The following is a 17,762-nucleotide window of genomic DNA, read 5'->3' as shown; positions in this document are numbered from 1 at the left end:
ATAATTATTCTTTGATAAAATAATGACTCTAAAGAGCACTGAGGAACCACTGGACCACCAGGAAACTCCCTCTAAAAGTATTCTAAAAGCAACCAATACATATCTACTTAAAACAAGACAAAAATGGACACCACCATAGACTACTACTAGCAGGATCCCAATCCTGGTCAGAAATGATACTAGAATATCCATTATCAACACCATTATTAACATTATTCTAAGATACTCGCTATTAAACAATTAAACAAAGGGAAAAAAAGATTAAAAGCTGGAAAGAAGGTAAAATTACCATTACTTGTAGATGATATGAGGATGTATCTGCCTAAGCCTAAGAGAATCAACTGAGAAATGATTATAAATAATAAGATAAATCAGTAAAGATGCTGGGTTCAAAATTAATATGCAGAAATAAATACTGTGCTTGTATTCAGAGAGCCACTGTTTAGAAACAGGAAGATCCCAAGTATAACTGCATCAAAAAGGTTAAATACCTAGACATGTGCAAGATCTTATGACTATACTTCACACATATAAGCCAGGATACATTTGAAATGGGTCAAAGATTTAAATGGAAGAAATGAAACCATAGAGGAAAAGAAGAATAAAACACGAGATAGTTTTTTGATAATCTTGAAATGGGGAAAACTATGACCCAAATCCAGAAGCCATAGAAGAAAAGACTATTAAATCTGACTACATAAAAATAAAACATTTCTGCTCGGAAAAAACAAAAACCATCACAAGCCAAGTCAAGACAAACAATAAACAGGGAAAAGATAAGGGAAAAAGAAAAAGGGAACTGAATTCACAGAAAATAATACAGCTGACCCTTGAACAATGCGGGGGTTAGGGGCACCGACCCTCTGCTCAGTTGAAAATCCGAGTATAACTTATAGTCAGGCCTCTGTATCTGTGGTTCCTCCACATGCTCAGATTCAACCAACCATGGATCCTGTAGCATTGTAGTATTTACTATTGAAAAGAATCTGTGTATCAGTGGACCTATGCAGTTCAAACCTGTGTTGTTCAAGGGTCAACTGTACAGATGGTTTATATTTGAAAAGATGCTCTATCTCACTCATAATGAAAGATGAAAATTAAAACTACACCAGATAGGTCATTTTTATAACACTTAAAATTTATTTTTGTCTATTTTTCCTAAATCATTTTTATTGTGATAAAATATATATAACAAGAACTTTACCATTTTTTTAAAATAAAATTTTTAATTTTTATTTATTTACTATTTTTGGCTGTGTTGGGTCTTCGTTGCTGCACGCAGGCTTTCTCTAGTTGGTGGTGAGTGGGCGCTACTCTTCGTTGCGGTGCACGGGCTTCTCTTGTAGCGGAGTGCAGGCTCTAGAGCACGTGGGCTTCAGTAGATGCGGCACGTGGGCTCTAGAGCGCAGGCTCAGTAGTTGTGGTGCACGGGCTTAGTTGCTCCGCGGCATGTGGGATCTTCCTGGACCAGGGCTCGAACCCGTGTCCCCTGCATTGGCAGGCGGATTCTTCACCACTGTGCCACCAGGGAAGCCCAAGGACTTTACCATTTTAAAGTGTACAACTCAGTTGCACAAAGTACACTCAAAATGTTGTACAGTCATCACCATTATCTATTTCTAGAACCTTTTCATCACCCCAAACAGAAACTGTACTCTAATTAAACAATAATTCCCCACACCACCTGGCAACCTCTACTCTACTTTTTGTCTCTATGAGTTTGCCTATTCTAGGTACCTCATATAAGTGGACTCATATAACATTTGTCCCTTTGTGTCTGGCTTATCTCACTTAGCAGAATGTTTTCAAGGTTCATGTTGTAGAATGCATCAGAATTTCATTTTTTTTATGGCCATATATGTATGTATGGTATATACCACATCTGTTGATGGACACCTGGGTTGTTTCCACCTACTGGTTGTTTTGGATATTGTGAATGCTGCTGCTATGAACACTGGTGTACAAGTATCTGTTTGAGTCCCTGCTTTCATTTCTTTTGGGTACACACCCAGGAGTGGAATTGCTGAATCCTATGGTAACTGATTTTTTGAGGAACTGCCAAACAGTGTTCCATAGCAGCTGTACCATTATACATTCCTACCAGCAATGCACAAAGCTTCCAATTTCTCCACATCCTCATTAACACTTGTCATTTTGTATGTTTCATGTGCTTATTGGCCAATTATACATCTGCTTTGGAGAAATGTCTATTCAAGTCTTTTGCCCATTTTTGAATTAGGTTTTTCTGTTGCTCTTGCAGGAGTTCTTTATACATCCTGGGTGTTAATCCCTTATCAGATATATGATTTGCAAACACATTCTCCCATTCTGTGGGATGTCTTTTCATTCTTTTGAATAGCATTCTTTGATGTATAAAAGTTTCTAATTTGATAAAGTCAAACTTATTTTTAAGAAATGATAATTTTAGATTTACAGAAAAGTTCAAAGATAATAGAATTCTCATATACCTTTTACCCAGTTTCTCCTAATGTGAAGAGAACCATGGTACATTTGCCAGAACTAAAAAGTTAACTAAACTGTAGACTTCATTAGCATTTCACCAGTTTTTCCACTACTATCCCCTTTCTGTTCCAGGATCTAATCCAAGATACCACATTGCATTTAGTCATCATGCCCCCTTAGTCTCCTCTGGCCTGTGAAAGTTTCTCAGTCTTGCCTTGTTTTTTTATGACCTTGACACAATTTTGAAGCATACTGGTCAGGTATTTTGTAGAATGTACCTCAACTTGGGTTTATCTGATGTGTTCTTGTGATTAGACTTGAGGTTATGGTTTTTTGAAGAATACAATAGAGGTGCCCTTCTGATCACATCAGATCTCAGGGGCATGCTATCAACGTGACTTACCACTGGTGACACTGAACTTGATCATCTGGTTATGGTGGGGTCTGCCAGGTTTCTCCGCCGTAAAGTTTCTTTTTCCCTTACACTCTATTCTTTAGAAGCGAGTCACTAAGATCAGCCCACACTCAAGAGGAGGAAAATTAAGCTCTACTTCCTAGAGTGGGGAGTATCTACATATATTATTTGGAATTCTTCTGTAAGGAAGATCTGTGATCGAATGCTTTTAACTCAACAAATCTGCAAAAGTCCAATGTTTGACAACAAACTGTTGGCAAGGCTGTATGGGAAATAGGCACTCTCATATTGGTAGTAGGAGTGAAAATGGAACGATCCTCATGGAGGGGAATTTGGCAATAGCTGGCAAAACTAAAAATCTATATACTCTCTGACCCCCAATTCTCCTTCTGGGAATTTAATGTACTAATACACTTGTACATATACAGAAATAGTATTCTCAATGCAACATTGTTTATAACAGCGAAGGACAAGAAACAACTTAGAGAAGAGTCAGGAAAATTGTTTTAAAAAAAGACTAATGATGGAGAGAGGAACCCCACCAAATATTAAAACATATTATAAAGGTGGAGCAATTGAAACACAAATGGACAGATCAGTAAAATCAAATAGAGTTCATAGTATACAAACACACATATGGAAATTTAGAATCAGCCAAAGGTTGCATTTCAAATGAACAAGGAGAAAATGGATTAGTCAATAAATACTAGTTGTGATAACTGTCTAGCTCAGGAATTGGTAAACCACAGCCAGGGGGCCAAATTCAGTCACCTAAATAAAGTTTTCTTGAACACAGCTATACCCGTTCATTTACATATTGTCTGTGGTTGCTTTCCGCAGACTGGTTGTGACAGACTGTATGGTCTTCAATGCCAAAAAATATTTACTATCAGGTCCTTTACAGAAAAAGTTTGTTGACCTTTAAGAAAATAAAGTTGTTTATCTACTTCATTTCTTACACCAAGTAAATTCTAGATGGATCAAAAATATAAGTCCCTGAATAGACACCTTCAAAATACTAGAAAGAAAACGTAAGAAAAAACTGATTACCTCAAGAATGGGGAAGACCTTTATAAGTAAGGCAAAACCCAGAAGTCATAAAATTTTAAAAAAAAACTGATAAATCTGGCTTCATAAAAAATTTTAAATATCTAGAGTATAAAAAATACCATAAACAAATAAACATGTGATAAAACAAATATGGTAAAATGTTAATGGTAGAATCCAGTGGATGGATATAGAGGTGTTCACTGTAAAATTCTTTTAACTTTGCTGTATGCTTGAAATTTCATAATAAAATATTGGAAAAACCCCCAAAAGCTAAAAGGTAATTAACAAATGGGAAAAATAAAATGTTTCCAGACATTTCAGTTGGTTTGCAATTTTTCATAATTGTTCATTTATTCATTCAACAAATAGTAATGTAACATTTGCTATGTGTCAGGTACTATTCTAGGTGCTGAGGATACTGCTGTGAACAAAATGAAGTCCCTGTCCTTGTGAGCTTGGCTTAGAACCCAAATTGTTTCCTTAATGATAAATGCCTAGACAAGAAGTGGCTGGTGTGAGAGATATGAGTATTTTTAAGGTTTTTGATATGAGCAATGTTTTTCATTGTTGCTTAATGTAGGTATCCCTCGATATTTGTACTTTAGTTATCATAATCTAAGAACTGAACAGATTTGGGGACTTCCCTGGTGGTGGAGTGGTTAAGAATCTGCCTGCCAATGCAGGGGACATGGGTTCGAGCCCTGGTCCAGGAAGATCCCACATGCCGCAGAGCAACTAAGCCTATGCGCCACAACTACTAAGCCCACGTGCCACAACTACTGAAGCCCACGCACCTAGAGCTGGTGCTCCTCAACAAGAGAAGCCACTGCAATGAGAATCCCGCGCACCGCAACGAAGAGTAGCCCCTGCTCGCCACAACTAGAGAAAGCCCCCGCATAGCAACAAAGACCCAACACAGCCAAAAAAAAAAAACAAAAAAACAAAAAAACCAAAACAAAACAAAAAACTGAATACAGTTGAATAAATGTTCAGATGAAATCCTGAACTGACACTCAGCATCTAAACCAAATAAATTTGGATACTAAACTCTTGCTATCTAAACTCAGGAAGGGAAAAGATTTGGATAGTAAGGGATACTTTTTTTTTTTTTTTTTATGGCTGTGTTGGGTCTTCATTTCTGTGCGAGGGCTTTCTCCAGTTGTGGCAAGCGGGGTGCCACTCTTCATCGCGGTGCGCTGGCCTCTCACTATCGTGGCCTCTCGTTGCGGAGCACAGGCTCCAGACGCGCAGGCTCAGTAATTGTGGCTCACGGGCTAGTTGCTCCGTGGCATGTGGGATCTTCCCAGACCAGGGCTCGAAACCGTGTCCCCTGCATTAGCAGGCAGATTCTCAACCACTGTGCCACCAGGGAAGCCCCTAAGGGATACTTTTTATTGGCCACAGAGCACTTTGACTAAATACCTTCCAAAGGTAGTCCCCATTCATAATACATTTCTAGGAAGCTGTACTGAATCATAATATAAGAGGATCTCCACAAAATGAGTATATTTCTGGAAAACATAAAATGCCATAATTGGCAGAAGTAGACAAAATGATAATCAAAAACCCAGGCCCCTTTAAAGGTGAGTTTTACCAAACTTTCAAGGGACAGATAAGTCTTATATGAGTTCCTCCAATAAAGAGAGAAATAGCAAAAGATGCCCAATTCATGTCATGAGGCCACCTTGATTCAATGCCAGATAAATACCGGAAAAGGAAATTATAGGACCCCATCACTGATGGACACAGATGCAAATATCCTAAATAAAACAATTATCTAATCAAATGTAACACTGTTTTAAAAGTATACACAACATTATTTAAATAATTTTTCTTCCAAAAATCATGAGTAAACATTAGAAAAACACAAATTGAGAAACATCTACAAAACAACTGACATGTACTCTTAAAACATCAAGTGCATAAAAGACAAAGACTGAATAACTATTCCAGATTAAAGGAGACTAAAAAACAAAAGTAGCTCAATGTGGTGTGTGATCTTGGATTGGATACTGGATTAGGGAAAAACAGCTATAAAAGACATTTTTGGAAGAACTGATGACATCTGAATATAGACTTTAAGACAAAAGTTATTGTATCAATGTTAAATTTCTTCATATTGATAAGCATCCTGTGATTATGAAAGAGAAAGTGGGACGAACATGCTGTAGTACTTACCGGTCATGTCTGCCACTAACTCAAATGAGTCAGAAAAAAAATGTTATGTATAGAAAGTGGAGGAGGGGTAGAGGGAAGGGAGAAGGAAGAGGGGAAGGGAGAGGGGAGGAGAAAAGGGAGAGGGGAGAAAAAAAGAGAGGGGGAAGAAGGAAGGAGTAGGCTTGTAGGTAGGTAAAGTGAATGTGGCAAAATGTTTACAATTAGTGGTTCTGGGTAGAGGATTAAGGGAGTTCGTTGTACTTGCAATTTTTTTTTTTGTAAATCTGAAGTTTTTCAAAATGAGAAGTTATAAACATACACATACATACCATGATCAAGGAGGGTATATCTCAATAATATCAAGGATGCAATTGAATGCAATTTATGAAGTTGATGGACAAAAGGAGGAAAAAAAGCATGTAATTGTGAAGTTCAATACTCATTTCTGATCAGTCTTAGCAAACTAAAATTAGAGAATTTTCTTGATTTATTAAAGACTATATTCTAAAAGCCTACAGTACACATCACACTTGATGGCTAAGCAAAAGGGGCTGCCTATCAGGCCTGGATTGACTGTCTGTCTGCAGATGTCCTTTATGGGAAAGAAAATAAACTATATTGTTTAAGCCATTATTCTTTGGATTTTCAGTTACAACCTGCCAAAATGAATCTATACTTGTGATTCTTAACTAAAATGAATCTTAATCAGCATCACGGATACTATTTAACATGGTATCAAAAGTCCTGGTCAGTGCTATAAGTGAGGAAAAAGAAATAAGAAAAGCCAGGATTGGTTTGTATACAACATGGCTAACTACTTAGAAAGACCATCAAAGTCAACAATGAATGAGTAGAAATAACAATGGAACACAGCAGAGATAAGATAACTTACAAAAACCAACAGCTTTCCTCTACCCCAGTAAATACCAGCTTGGAAAATAAAAAAACAAGATGCGAATAAAAACTACTGAAGCACCTAGGAATTACTTTAACAAACAATACACGACCAGATTAAACTTAAAAGCTTTTGCACAGCAAAGAAAACCATCAACAAAACAAAAGACGGGGCTTCCCTGGTGGCGCAGTGGTTGAGAATCTGCCTGCCAATGCAGGGGACACGGGTTCGAGCCCTGGTCTGGGAAGATCCCACATGCCACGGAGCAACTGGGCCCGTGAGCCACAACTACTGAGCCTGCGCGTCTGGAGCCTGTGCTCTGCAACAAGAGAGGCCGCGATAGTGAGAGGCCCGCGCACCGCGATGAAGAGTGGCCCCCGCTTGCCGCAACTAAAGAAAGCCCTCGCACATAAACGAAGACCCAACACAGCCAAAAATAAATAAATAAATAAATAAATAAATTTATAAAAAAACAAACAAACAAACAAACAAAAGACAACCGATTGAATGGGAGAAAATATTTGCAAATGATATGACCAATAAGGGGTTAATATCCAAAATATATAAACAGCTCATACAACTCAATATCAAACAAACAAACAGAAACAAACAAACCCAACTTAAAAATGGACAGAAGACCTGAATAGACATTTTTCCAAAGAAGACATACAGATGGCCAAGAGGCACATGAAAAGATGTTCAACATCGTTAATCATCAGAGAAATGCAAATTAAAACCACAATGAGATATCACCTCACACCTGTCAGAATGGCTATCATCAAAAAGAACACAGACAACAAATGTTGGTGAGGATGTGGAGAAAAGGGGACCCTCGTACACTGCTGGTGGGAATGTAAACTGGTGCAGCGACTGTGGAAAACAGTATGGAGGTATCTCAAAAAACTAAAACAGTCCACTCCTGGGTATATATCTGAAAAAAATGTAAACACTAATTCAAAAAGATACATGTACCCCAATGTTCACAGCAGCATTATTTACAACTGCCAATATATGGAAGCAACTTAAGTGTCCATCAACAGATAAATGGCTAAAGAAGATGTGGTGTACACACACACCCCCCCACCCCCACACAATGGAATATTACTCAGCCATAAAAAAGAATGAAATTTTGCCATTTGCAACAACATGGATGGACTTGGAGGGTATTAATGCTAAATGAAGTAAGTCATAGAAAGATAAATTCTGTATATCACTTACATGTGGAATCTAAAACTTAAAACAAACTAATGAATGTAACAAAACTGAAACAAATTCACAGATATAGAGAACTAGTGGTTACCAGTGGGGAAAAGGAAGGGGGGAGGGACAAGATAGGGGAAGGGCATTAAGAGGTACAAACTACTATGTATAAAATAAATAAGCTATAAGGATATATTGTACAACACAGGGAATATAGCCAGTATTTTATAATAACTATGAATGGAATATATAATCTTTAAAAACTGTATCACTATGCTGCACACCTGAAACTTATATATTATACATCAACTATACATCAATTTTAAAAAAAGGAATACCAAAGACCTGTATTTTGGTTTATTCAGATTTTTATGTCCTTTAAACGAATTTTATAGATCTTTGTGGCTTGTTTCAGAAGATGAGATGACTACTTACAAAGCTGACAATTCTCCCCAAATTAATATATAAATTCAATGCAATCTCAATCAAAATTCTTGAACTTTTTGAAGGACTTGATAAGTTTTTTATATAAAGCTGCAAAATGACTAAATCAACTTTGAAAAGTAAGAGCAAAGTAGGAGCTATTAAGACATTCTATAAGGCCACAGTAAGAAAAACAGTAAGGTTCTGCACCAGAATAACAAATAGACCAATGAAACAAATCAGATCACTCAAGACAGATCCATGTACATGAGGAAACTTAAAATGAGATGAGGTACTGCAAATCAATAAAGAAAGAATGGACTATCTGGGGGGCTGTACTGGGAAAACTGCCCACTATATGGAGGAAAATAAAACCAGAACCTACATTATAACATATTCAAAAGTGGACTCTAGATGGATTTAAAGATGTGAATGCAAAAGGTAAAACTATAGAGTGAGAACAATCTTTGTGATCCAGAGATAGGAATAGAGAAGATTCTGAAAGGACAGGTTATAGGACAAAAAAGTGATGAATTTCAGCACACCAAAATTAAAAACAGGTATCCATCCTTGAGGGAATCATTAAGTAAAAGGCAGTAGGCACACCCCACGGTGTCTTTGGGACCAACTAGAAGCAAAGCACTAACACACATGGCAATACAGACAGACCTTAAAAATGCAGGGCTGATTAATACAAAGTCCAGGAAACAGAATGAAGACTGTAATACTCTGCCGTCTGTGTAAATTGAAAACACACACACTCGAAACAACACTACATATTTTAGAAGGATACGTTTCAAACACAACAGAGCAGCTGCCTACAGCTATGGGGATTGGAAATAAAAAAGGAAAAAATAAATATGGCAAGGGAAGGTCTCGTACCAACCTATGATAGAAATGTACCTTGAACTGGAAAAGTATGATTAACTCAAACCTCTGCACTTGAGGTCCTTTAAAAGCCAAAAGAAAGCCAGTGGCTTTATTTGGTAATAAAGTCTGAGGCAAGTATCTTACCTACTCAAACTCAGCAACTGCCACAGAGCTCTTCCAGTGAATACCATCCAAAATCGAATGCCTTTCAAAAGACATTCTGAAAGAAAGTCAAGGCTGAATAACACTAGAGGATGACATCTCAAATTTGGGCTCATCACTTTTCAGAAAACAAAATATTATAATTCTATATTTTTGAAAAGGTGGTGGTAGCAGAAACCCTTTGTAAGACATTAAAAAAATTATTTCCTCCCTGACTTTTCATAAATCTACTGACTCTTAATAGAGGCTCTCTGGGAGAATTAGGTCTACTTTCCTATACAATCTTTAAATGTCAGGAATAAATCATCTTCATTAGAATCAAGCGAGGTGATCCACCAGTATGGTAAGGGTATGGCCCAGGATCTCTGTATATCACCAAGTGTTCCAACTGTTTCTTGTTCGTATCAGAATTTAAAAATAACTGTATAAGAGTGTCCCATTCCAAGACAAGTATCACACCAACTTCAACCCACCCTGTCCCTGAATCCTAAATCTTAAAAATGCAGTGCTGAGTAATACTATCTGACCTGGCTTGCCCCATACATTTTCTGGGCAAATTCCTGACTCTGAAGGCACCACTCCTCTCCATCCCTCAAACCCAAAGCTACAGCCCACACCTCTCTCCTGAGAATCCATAGCACTTACAACCCACCCACTGCCCATCTGTCATGCACCTCTGCCTCTCCTCCTGCAGTGGCTGTCACACCTTGGTGAATGGCACCATATACCTATCTGGGTCATCCAAACTGGAAACCTAGGCATCAGTCTCCATTCCTCCCTTTCTCTTGATCCCTTCCCACCCTTCAACCAAACATGGCACCTATCAAGCTGTTTTGTAATGACCTGTAAACTGTGTGGTTTCCCTTGTGAGACCCTAAGTAAGGAGAAGGCTACAATCTTATTTGTCTCAATTCACCAAATGCACTCCCAGAGCCTAGCACAGGTCCTGGCTCACAAGTGCCAAGTAAATGTCTGCTGAAAAGAAACCAATCATCTGCTGTGCTGTTTTCTGTTGTTGTTGTTTTTTTCTGCACAGAAGCCCCCTCCTAGCACTTTTCTGGATCAACTCTCACACAGGGACAAGCCTAGGTTGGCTGGCAGAGGTGGGAGCGGGTAACTCACCGTCTTTCATACTCCATGTCCTGATAGGGCCTGCGGGGGCTGCTGGGGCCCCTCCTCAGCCGCTGGCTCCGTTTCACTTCCCAGCCACCCCCGCTGCTGCCACCATGATCTGCCAGCCTGGGTGATGCCTCCTGCAGGGACTCTGGAGAGAGCAGAAGGAAGAAAGGGGTCAAGGCAGTTGGGGCAGAGAAGGCCTCCTTGAGAAACGCTTACTGTGAAGGCTTTCTGCTGTCCCTGAGCCCACCGCCGCTGTTTCCCAACTCCTAGTGCTCCTGTGGACCAGAGCAGGAAGGCAGTCCCTATTTGGCCTGCTGCTTCGTTTCCCTACAAACGTGAGGCTAGAGCCGGCCGCCCTAGAAACAGCATGGCCTTCAGCAGACAGCATCTTGCAGAGAGACCCGGTGGTGCCACCAATTCTGTGATCAGGGCTTTGCCATCTGAGACTGGTAGACAAGTCAAGCCCGGAGTTACCTGCCCAGGGGGGCTCTAAGTGCTGGATGACTTGTCTGAGATCAGGCACATTAGGCATGGAGGTGAGACTTCACAACGGGAGTCCCAGGCACCCACCAGGCTTCTTCCATGAGCCCTCAGGTGCCATTTCATCCTCCCAAGAAGATGCTGGCTGCCCACTATGAGACAGCAGGAGACCACGAAAGGCTCAGAGAGTGAAGGGGTAACTTGGCAATGAGACAGCTGCCGCCTCCCTAGGCTCCGGGCCAACACAGTTTTGGCCCTCACAGGGCAACTGGCTCAGCCCTGAGCCCTGTCTCTTATGCACAGCCAGGTCCCCCAAGGCGGCTCCCTCCCCATGGCTCTGGGCCCAAGTTATTCAGAGGTAATAAGGAGCCCTTTCGGAGCCTGTTTTGAACCACTGTTACTCTGCTGGGATGGAAGGGCAGTCCCTTCCCGCAACCCTCAGGGCTGCGGTGAGAATGAAGGAAGGCCTGAGAGCCATGTGATCGGGCCAGGGGTCACCACGAAGTATCCCAGAATCTTCAGGCCCCACCCTCTAAACAAGAATCAGGCAAAGTCAGGCGTTAACAGCACCTGCCCAACACTAGGTTGCTACCACACCTTTCCTCCTTGTATACACTCACACCAATTTTCTCTTCCTCTTCAAGCCACAGGGAACCAGAGTTACCTGCTCCCAGATGGGTAAGAGTTAGAATCACAACCAGGGGCCCCAGTGGATGAGAGCCAGAGACAAAACCCTCAGTAGATCTGGCAAAGGGGCCAGAGTCATACACTGGTATCCACAACAGATAGGGACCAAAGTCACAGACTCGAGCCCCGAATAACTACGGGCCAAAATCACAGATAGGAACCCACAATCAACACGGGCCATAATCACACACTGAGGCCCCCTTTCACAGGATGAGCGTCAGAGTAACAGATACGAACCCCCCCCCCCAAAAAAGAAGGGGAAATAAGTCTTACACACGTTCCTTGCACTCCCCGCCCCCACCCAGTAAGTGGATTAGGGCCAATCGTAAGAAGACTTTCTATGGATAAGGACCCCTCCCCATGGATAAGGACCAAGGTTACAGACACACTCCGAGGATAGAGACCCGAGTCATACCGACGTTCTCCCTCCTCCCCCACCCAAGAATAACGACCAGAGCCACAAAACACTTCCCCATGGGTAGGTAAGTACCAAAGTCACACACGAGAGCAGAGCGCACACTTCTATGAATAAAAAGCAAAGTCGCAGACACCCGCCTCCCACGGATAAAGTTCGGCGTCGCAGACACAGTGAGCCACAGTAGCCCACTCCCATTCGTCCCTCCCTTCCCCCAACCCGCGTGCACCCATCCACTGTCCCAATCGCGCACGCGCCTCTGCTCTCTAAAGGAGAAAAACAAAAAACAAAAAGACACCCCCTCCCCGGCTCAGATGGTGCAAGCATCGATCGGTTCTTCGCGAAGCCCAAACCCGCCGCCCGCAGTCCTCTACGCACCCCCTCCCCCACCCCGGCCCCTTACCTCCGCCCCCACGACCAGCGTCGACGCTCACCTTCTCGGCCCGGGCTGTCAAGGGAGGGCTCTCGGACATCACCTCGGCCCGCCGCCACCTCCTCCAACTCTCCCAGCTCAGCCGGAGCCGGTCCGCGCAGCTACCAAGTCCGAGGCTAGGGGCGGAAGGGCGGAGGAGGGGGGGGAAGGGCGGAGGAGGGAGGGAGGGGAGAAGCGCGAGGCGCGCTACCCTCCCCTGGAAACCCACTGCCACCTACTCCCAGCCGGCCGCGATCACCAGCACAAAATGGCGACGACAAGAAGGGAGCCGGCGCTTCGACCACCATCCACCTACTAAGGGAGCGCGCTCTAGCCTGCCCAGTCTATTGGTCGCCGTCCGCAGTCGGCCAGCCCCGGCTTGCTCTGATTGGCAAGTGTACGCCACCTCCCCGCTCCCCATGCATACTCCCACAAGTCGAGAAAAGGAGCAGCAATTGGCCAATCCAGCGAGGCGCTTTTAAGAAAGCTTGGCTTCCTTCTAAGATGAAAGATCAATGGAAGCTCCGCCCTTTTCGCCAGAGGGCGAGGGAGCTCTCTGTGCGATTGGTTGGGAACGGAATCCAAGCAAGTGCTACCGCTTTATTTTCAAGGAAATTCCACAGCCTTTCGGTCAGAAATTCCATAGCCTGATCGAGAGGATAAGAAGATGGTTGCTTCCGTGAGGCCATGACAGGAGGGAGGGAAAGAGGACGCCTCGCCCTTTTGAAAACAAAATCTCGACTCGGGACCTATTTAGTGCGGCAGGGGCGGAGCGACAATTCTCGCGCTCGGACCAGCTGCAGCTGCGCAGTCACATTTCCGTCCCCGCCCCCGAGAAACTGCAGAACGATCTGTCATGGCGGCCGGGATGTTAGGTTTGTGCGGCCGCCGCCTTTTGGCGCTGGCGGCGAGGCGAGGGCTCCCGGCTGCCCGTGTTCGCTGGGAATCCAGCTCCTCCAGGGCTGTGATCGCCCCGTCTGCTGTGGCGGGAAAGCGGCCGCCGGAACCGACTTTACGCTGGCAGGAGGACCCAGATCCCGAGGACGAAAACCTCTATGAGAAGGTGAGAGGGAGGGGAAACGGACGCCGGAAGGGTCAATCGGGGACCGGCGGATGGGGCGCCGTAGAGGACGTTCTTAGTCGGCTGAAGATTGCGCAGCTGGCGAAATCCTCGAAGATTTGGGAATTTTGCCTAGCTTGTTTTCCTCCTTTGTCCCCTGATCACCTTCGGGTTCAGGGCCAGAGGCGAGATTGGCCTTATTTTGCAGACAGATATCAACCCTGAAGTGGGCAGTGCTCAAAACACATTTGAAGCAATATAACAACAGTAATACTAAACACTGATATAGTGCTTGCTCAGGTGTTTGAAACACTTTACATACATTAACTCATTTAATCCTCATAACAACCTTATTTCGAGGTAGGTAGTATTAGTGTACCCATTCTACAGATGAGGAAACTGAAGCATAAAGATGTTAAGTGACTTGTCCAAGCTCACATAACTGAATGTGTGGTGGAGCCAGGTCTGCTGTGCTATACCGATATCAGAGACTGAAATCAGAATGCCTGAGTTGGAATACAGGCAGTGACCTTGGGCAAGTAGCTAAACCCCTTGGTGCCTCAATTTCTATGTAAGATGGGGAAAGTGTTAGGACACCTTCTAAAAAAATAAAATACTACAGTACACCTGCCTCGTGTAATTAAATGAGTCAAAATGCTCAAAACAGCAGGTGGCACTTAGTAAGTACTCACCATTAGAAGGTGTTAATTATTCTTGCCACTTTCCACTTCACTGGGATATTGTGCAGTTTGTGCTTGTGAAAAGGCCTGGCATACAATAGGTACTTCATTAATACTAATATCTGGTTGAGGGGCTGGGATATATAGGATACTTATTCATTTATTCATTCATTTTGTAACTATGTATTGAGGGCCTGCTGTAATGCCAGGTTAAGTTCAGGGTGCTAGGGATTCAGCAGTATGGAAATCAGATAAAGCCCTTGCTTTCACAGAGCTTACGTGGTAGTGGAGAATACTGAAAATAAACATGTAAAATGTTAGGAAACAGTAATATAGAGTATGTAATCAATAATATAAGATGATGTGATCAGAGGATTTGGAGGATATGCTACTTTGGTAAACTAGTAAATGCTAGAAAGTTAAGCAAGGTAAGAGGATGGAGAGTGACTTGGGGGTAGGGAGTTAATAGGTTGAGCCATTTTTGACCTGTAAAAATGGCAATTTTCTATAGTTCAACTTAATAGATAAGGTGACTAGGGAGTGCCTCCTAAGGGGAGTGATGATGAAGCCAAAACCTTGAATGAGGAGACAGATCCAGCCACGACTAGATCTGGGGGAAAGGCTTTCCAGGCGGAGGGAACAGCAGGTGCAAAGGCCCTGTGGTGGGAAGGAGCTTGACAAGTCCTAAGAATAGAGAGGAATTTAGGGAGGGAGGGGAGATTGGTCCAAGGTGAAATTGGAGACCAGGTTATGCAGCGCCAGCATAAGGCTTTGTGGAGCAGCAGGAAGCCCTCATTGACCTCTTCTTCTCTTTGCCATAGAACCCAGACTCCCACGGTTATGACAGGGACCCTGCTGTGGACCTCTGGAACATGCGGGTCGTCTTCTTCTTTGGCTTCTCCATCATCTTGGTCCTTGGCAGCACCTTTGTGGCTTATCTACCTGACTACAGGTGCATGGGGTGTCAAAGAGAGTGGGACGGGTCGGGACAGAAGCAGGGGTGGAGATTGAAGGAGACTGCCAGAAATCCTGTCCCTGGGGAGCTAAGATGGGGATTGTTGTCCATTGAGGCTCCCTCACATCTACCCCCACGCTGCTGCCTCCAGGATGCAGGAGTGGGCCCGCCGGGAAGCTGAGAGGCTTGTAAAATACCGAGAGGCCAGTGGCCTCCCCATCATGGACTCCAACTGCTTCGACCCCAGCAAGATCCAGCTGCCAGAGGATGAGGACTGACCGGTTACTGAAAGGGGCTTAAGAGCACCACCTTCTCCACCCCTTGTCTGCCATTCTGCCCTCTCTTCAGAGCACCTAATTAAAGGGACTGAAACTGTGACTGGCTGGTGTTGCTTTTGTTGTGTGGGGGATGTGGGAGTGGGATGTCAGGCTTGAAAAGCCTTTTCTGGGTATTCTGGTTATCTGTTGCCATGTGACAAACACCCTAAAACTCAGTGGCTTAAAACGACAATTTACTATTACCTTTCATGGTCCTGTGGTTGACCAGGCTCAACTAGGTGGTCCTTCTTGGGGTCTTGGGTGGCTTGGGCTGGAATCATCTGGAGGCTCAACTGGGCTGGACGTCCAAGATGGCTTCTGTATTCCCATGTTTGGTACTTGAGTCTTCTATGTGGCCTCTCTCTCCAGCAGAATAGCCTGGGCTTTTTCTGTGGTGGCTCAGGCCTTCTCTGGATCAAGGTGTAGCATATGAGAAGAAATTGACGGCAGCCGTATTTAGAAAAAAGCTACCACACTGGGACCGCCTATGTTGGAAGAAGGGCCAGGGTGACCAGGGGTTGAGGGTGGTGGGTCAGAGCAGGGCTTTTCTATTGCTGAGGATGAGTGTTTGTCTCCCTCCCTGCCTTCTTCTCTGTTTCTCTCAGCTCTGGGGTTTCTGCCTCTGTCTTGTGTCTTGGTGAGTCTGGATGCCTCTGTCTTCCCCTCTACCCCAATCTGGGTGGTCTCTAACTCAAGATGCACATCTCTGTGTGTGTGCATGTGTGTCTGTTTCTCTCCCTGCCCCCTTATCTCTCTCTCTCTTTCTGTGTCTCTCTTTCGAGTAGGAAGTCTCTCTCCACTGCCCACCCCATCCCCCGTTCTTTTTCTCTGGGAATAGGCCATCTCCTTGCGTCAGGGGCTCATTCTCAGGCTCTCTCTGTCTCCGTCTCTCTGGATCTGGCAGAGGGAGTTGGACACTTGCTCTGGCTCTCTCTTTGTTTCTTTCCAGGGAGTCTCTCCTAGATCCCCGTTAACTCTGGGCATCTGGGCTCCCCTTCGTGCCCCTGGCATCTCTGCCCTCTCCCCTGTGGCCCCCTTCCACAGCTCACACTTTCAGATTCCCACATCACATGCTCATTGCTACCACCTCTGTGCATGTCCCTGCCTGGGGCGTCGGAGAGTGCAGGCGCCCCCAGTCACTGGCTACCGGAAGAACATCTGGCCTGATGGACCCACCACTACAGGTGATGCCCCTAACCCTAGCTTCTGAGTCAGGAGGAGCCCTAGTTCACTTGTATGAGGCTAAGGTGGGAGTGATGTCCGGGTGAACCTTGCTGGAAGTGAGCAGTGTCACTCCCTGAATGCTTCCTTGTGGAGCCAGTCTCCCAGCTCGAGGGCAGCTCCAAAGCAGAGAGTACTAATGTGTAAAAGGAGCACTCTCCACTCTCCAGCCGGCAGTTACAGGGACTGTGGAAGTGAAAGGGGCATGTTATCCCAGCCACCAAGTACCTGAGTATATGGGGGGAATACCCCCATAATAAACCTCAGCCTGTTGCAGCCATAGCTACCCTTGGCCCAGAGAACATGTTCCCCCACTAACCCTCACCAGGATGTAAGCTCCACGAGGGCAGGTATTTGGGTATATCTGTTCACTTAGAGCAGGGATTGGCACAGTATGTGCTGCAACACATTGGTATTGTTACCTCTGGTATAGGTGCCATTCCCTACCATCAATGCCCTTCAGGCTTACAGCCCCTGAGAAAGAGCATTTCTGAGCGCCCCCTCCGCCCCCCTCCGCCCCCCACCCCCCGGCCTCCTCATCAAGCTCTCAGGCTCTCAAGAAACCTCCATTCTGGTCAAACAAGAAGCTGCACTTAGACCAAATCCTAAAATTCATGTCCTTGCCCCCTTTCTGACAGCAACCTTTCCTCTCTTTCATGGGCCCCAGCCACACTGGCCACCTCTTCTTAAACCATTAAATTAAAATGTACATACAGAAAAGTGTACATACCGTAAGTTTACAAAGCTCATTAAATTTTTACAAACTAGACACACCCATATG

At 44.0% G+C, this 17,762-nt stretch overlaps 2 protein-coding genes across 7 annotated transcripts in view; one reads left to right on the top strand and one right to left on the bottom strand.

Moving 5' to 3' along the window:
• RBM10 (RNA binding motif protein 10) overlaps nucleotides 1–13,151 on the bottom strand; it is a 29,662-nt gene extending 16,511 nt beyond the window's left edge. For 2 of the 6 annotated variants that reach the window (XM_061179259.1, XM_061179260.1), the window contains exons 1-2: nucleotides 12,740–13,150; nucleotides 10,758–10,899 (exon numbers count right to left, since the gene is read on the bottom strand). In XM_061179259.1, the coding sequence (XP_061035242.1) occupies nucleotides 10,758–10,899; nucleotides 12,740–12,809 (212 nt within the window). In that variant the 5' untranslated portion in view covers nucleotides 12,810–13,150. Of the gene's footprint in view, nucleotides 1–10,757; nucleotides 10,900–12,739 lie in introns of all 6 variants that reach the window. The other 4 variants (XM_061179262.1, XM_061179263.1, XM_061179261.1 and 1 more) reach the window with 3 other exon arrangements.
• A 165-nt stretch (nucleotides 13,152–13,316) lies between these two features.
• On the top strand, nucleotides 13,317–15,821 carry NDUFB11 (NADH:ubiquinone oxidoreductase subunit B11). The gene is made up of 3 exons (XM_061179265.1): nucleotides 13,317–13,811; nucleotides 15,310–15,440; nucleotides 15,595–15,821. The coding sequence occupies exons 1-3, from the start codon at nucleotides 13,605–13,607 to the stop codon at nucleotides 15,719–15,721; spliced, it is 465 nt and encodes a 154-aa protein (XP_061035248.1). The 5' UTR covers nucleotides 13,317–13,604; the 3' UTR covers nucleotides 15,722–15,821.
• The last annotated feature ends 1,941 nt before the right edge of the window (nucleotides 15,822–17,762 follow it).

The sequence above is a fragment of the Eubalaena glacialis genome, chromosome X (assembly GCF_028564815.1).
Source record: "Eubalaena glacialis isolate mEubGla1 chromosome X, mEubGla1.1.hap2.+ XY, whole genome shotgun sequence".
NCBI classification, from domain to species: Eukaryota; Metazoa; Chordata; class Mammalia; order Artiodactyla; family Balaenidae; genus Eubalaena; species Eubalaena glacialis.
The sequence above is the reverse complement of the archived record's forward strand: the minus strand, read 5'-3'. Positions and strand labels throughout refer to the sequence as shown.

What these genes read in the sequence shown, in the direction of transcription:
- NDUFB11 (XM_061179265.1), top strand. Translation starts at nt 13,605, where the DNA reads ATGGCGGCCGGGATGTTAGGTTTGTGCGGCCGCCGCCTTTTGGCGCTG. An exon ending in ACGAAAACCTCTATGAGAAG is followed by an intron (nt 13,812 to 15,309) that starts GTGAGAGGGAGG and finishes TCTTTGCCATAG; the next exon opens with AACCCAGACTCCCACGGTTA. An exon ending in GCTTATCTACCTGACTACAG is followed by an intron (nt 15,441 to 15,594) that starts GTGCATGGGGTG and finishes TGCTGCCTCCAG; the next exon opens with GATGCAGGAGTGGGCCCGCC.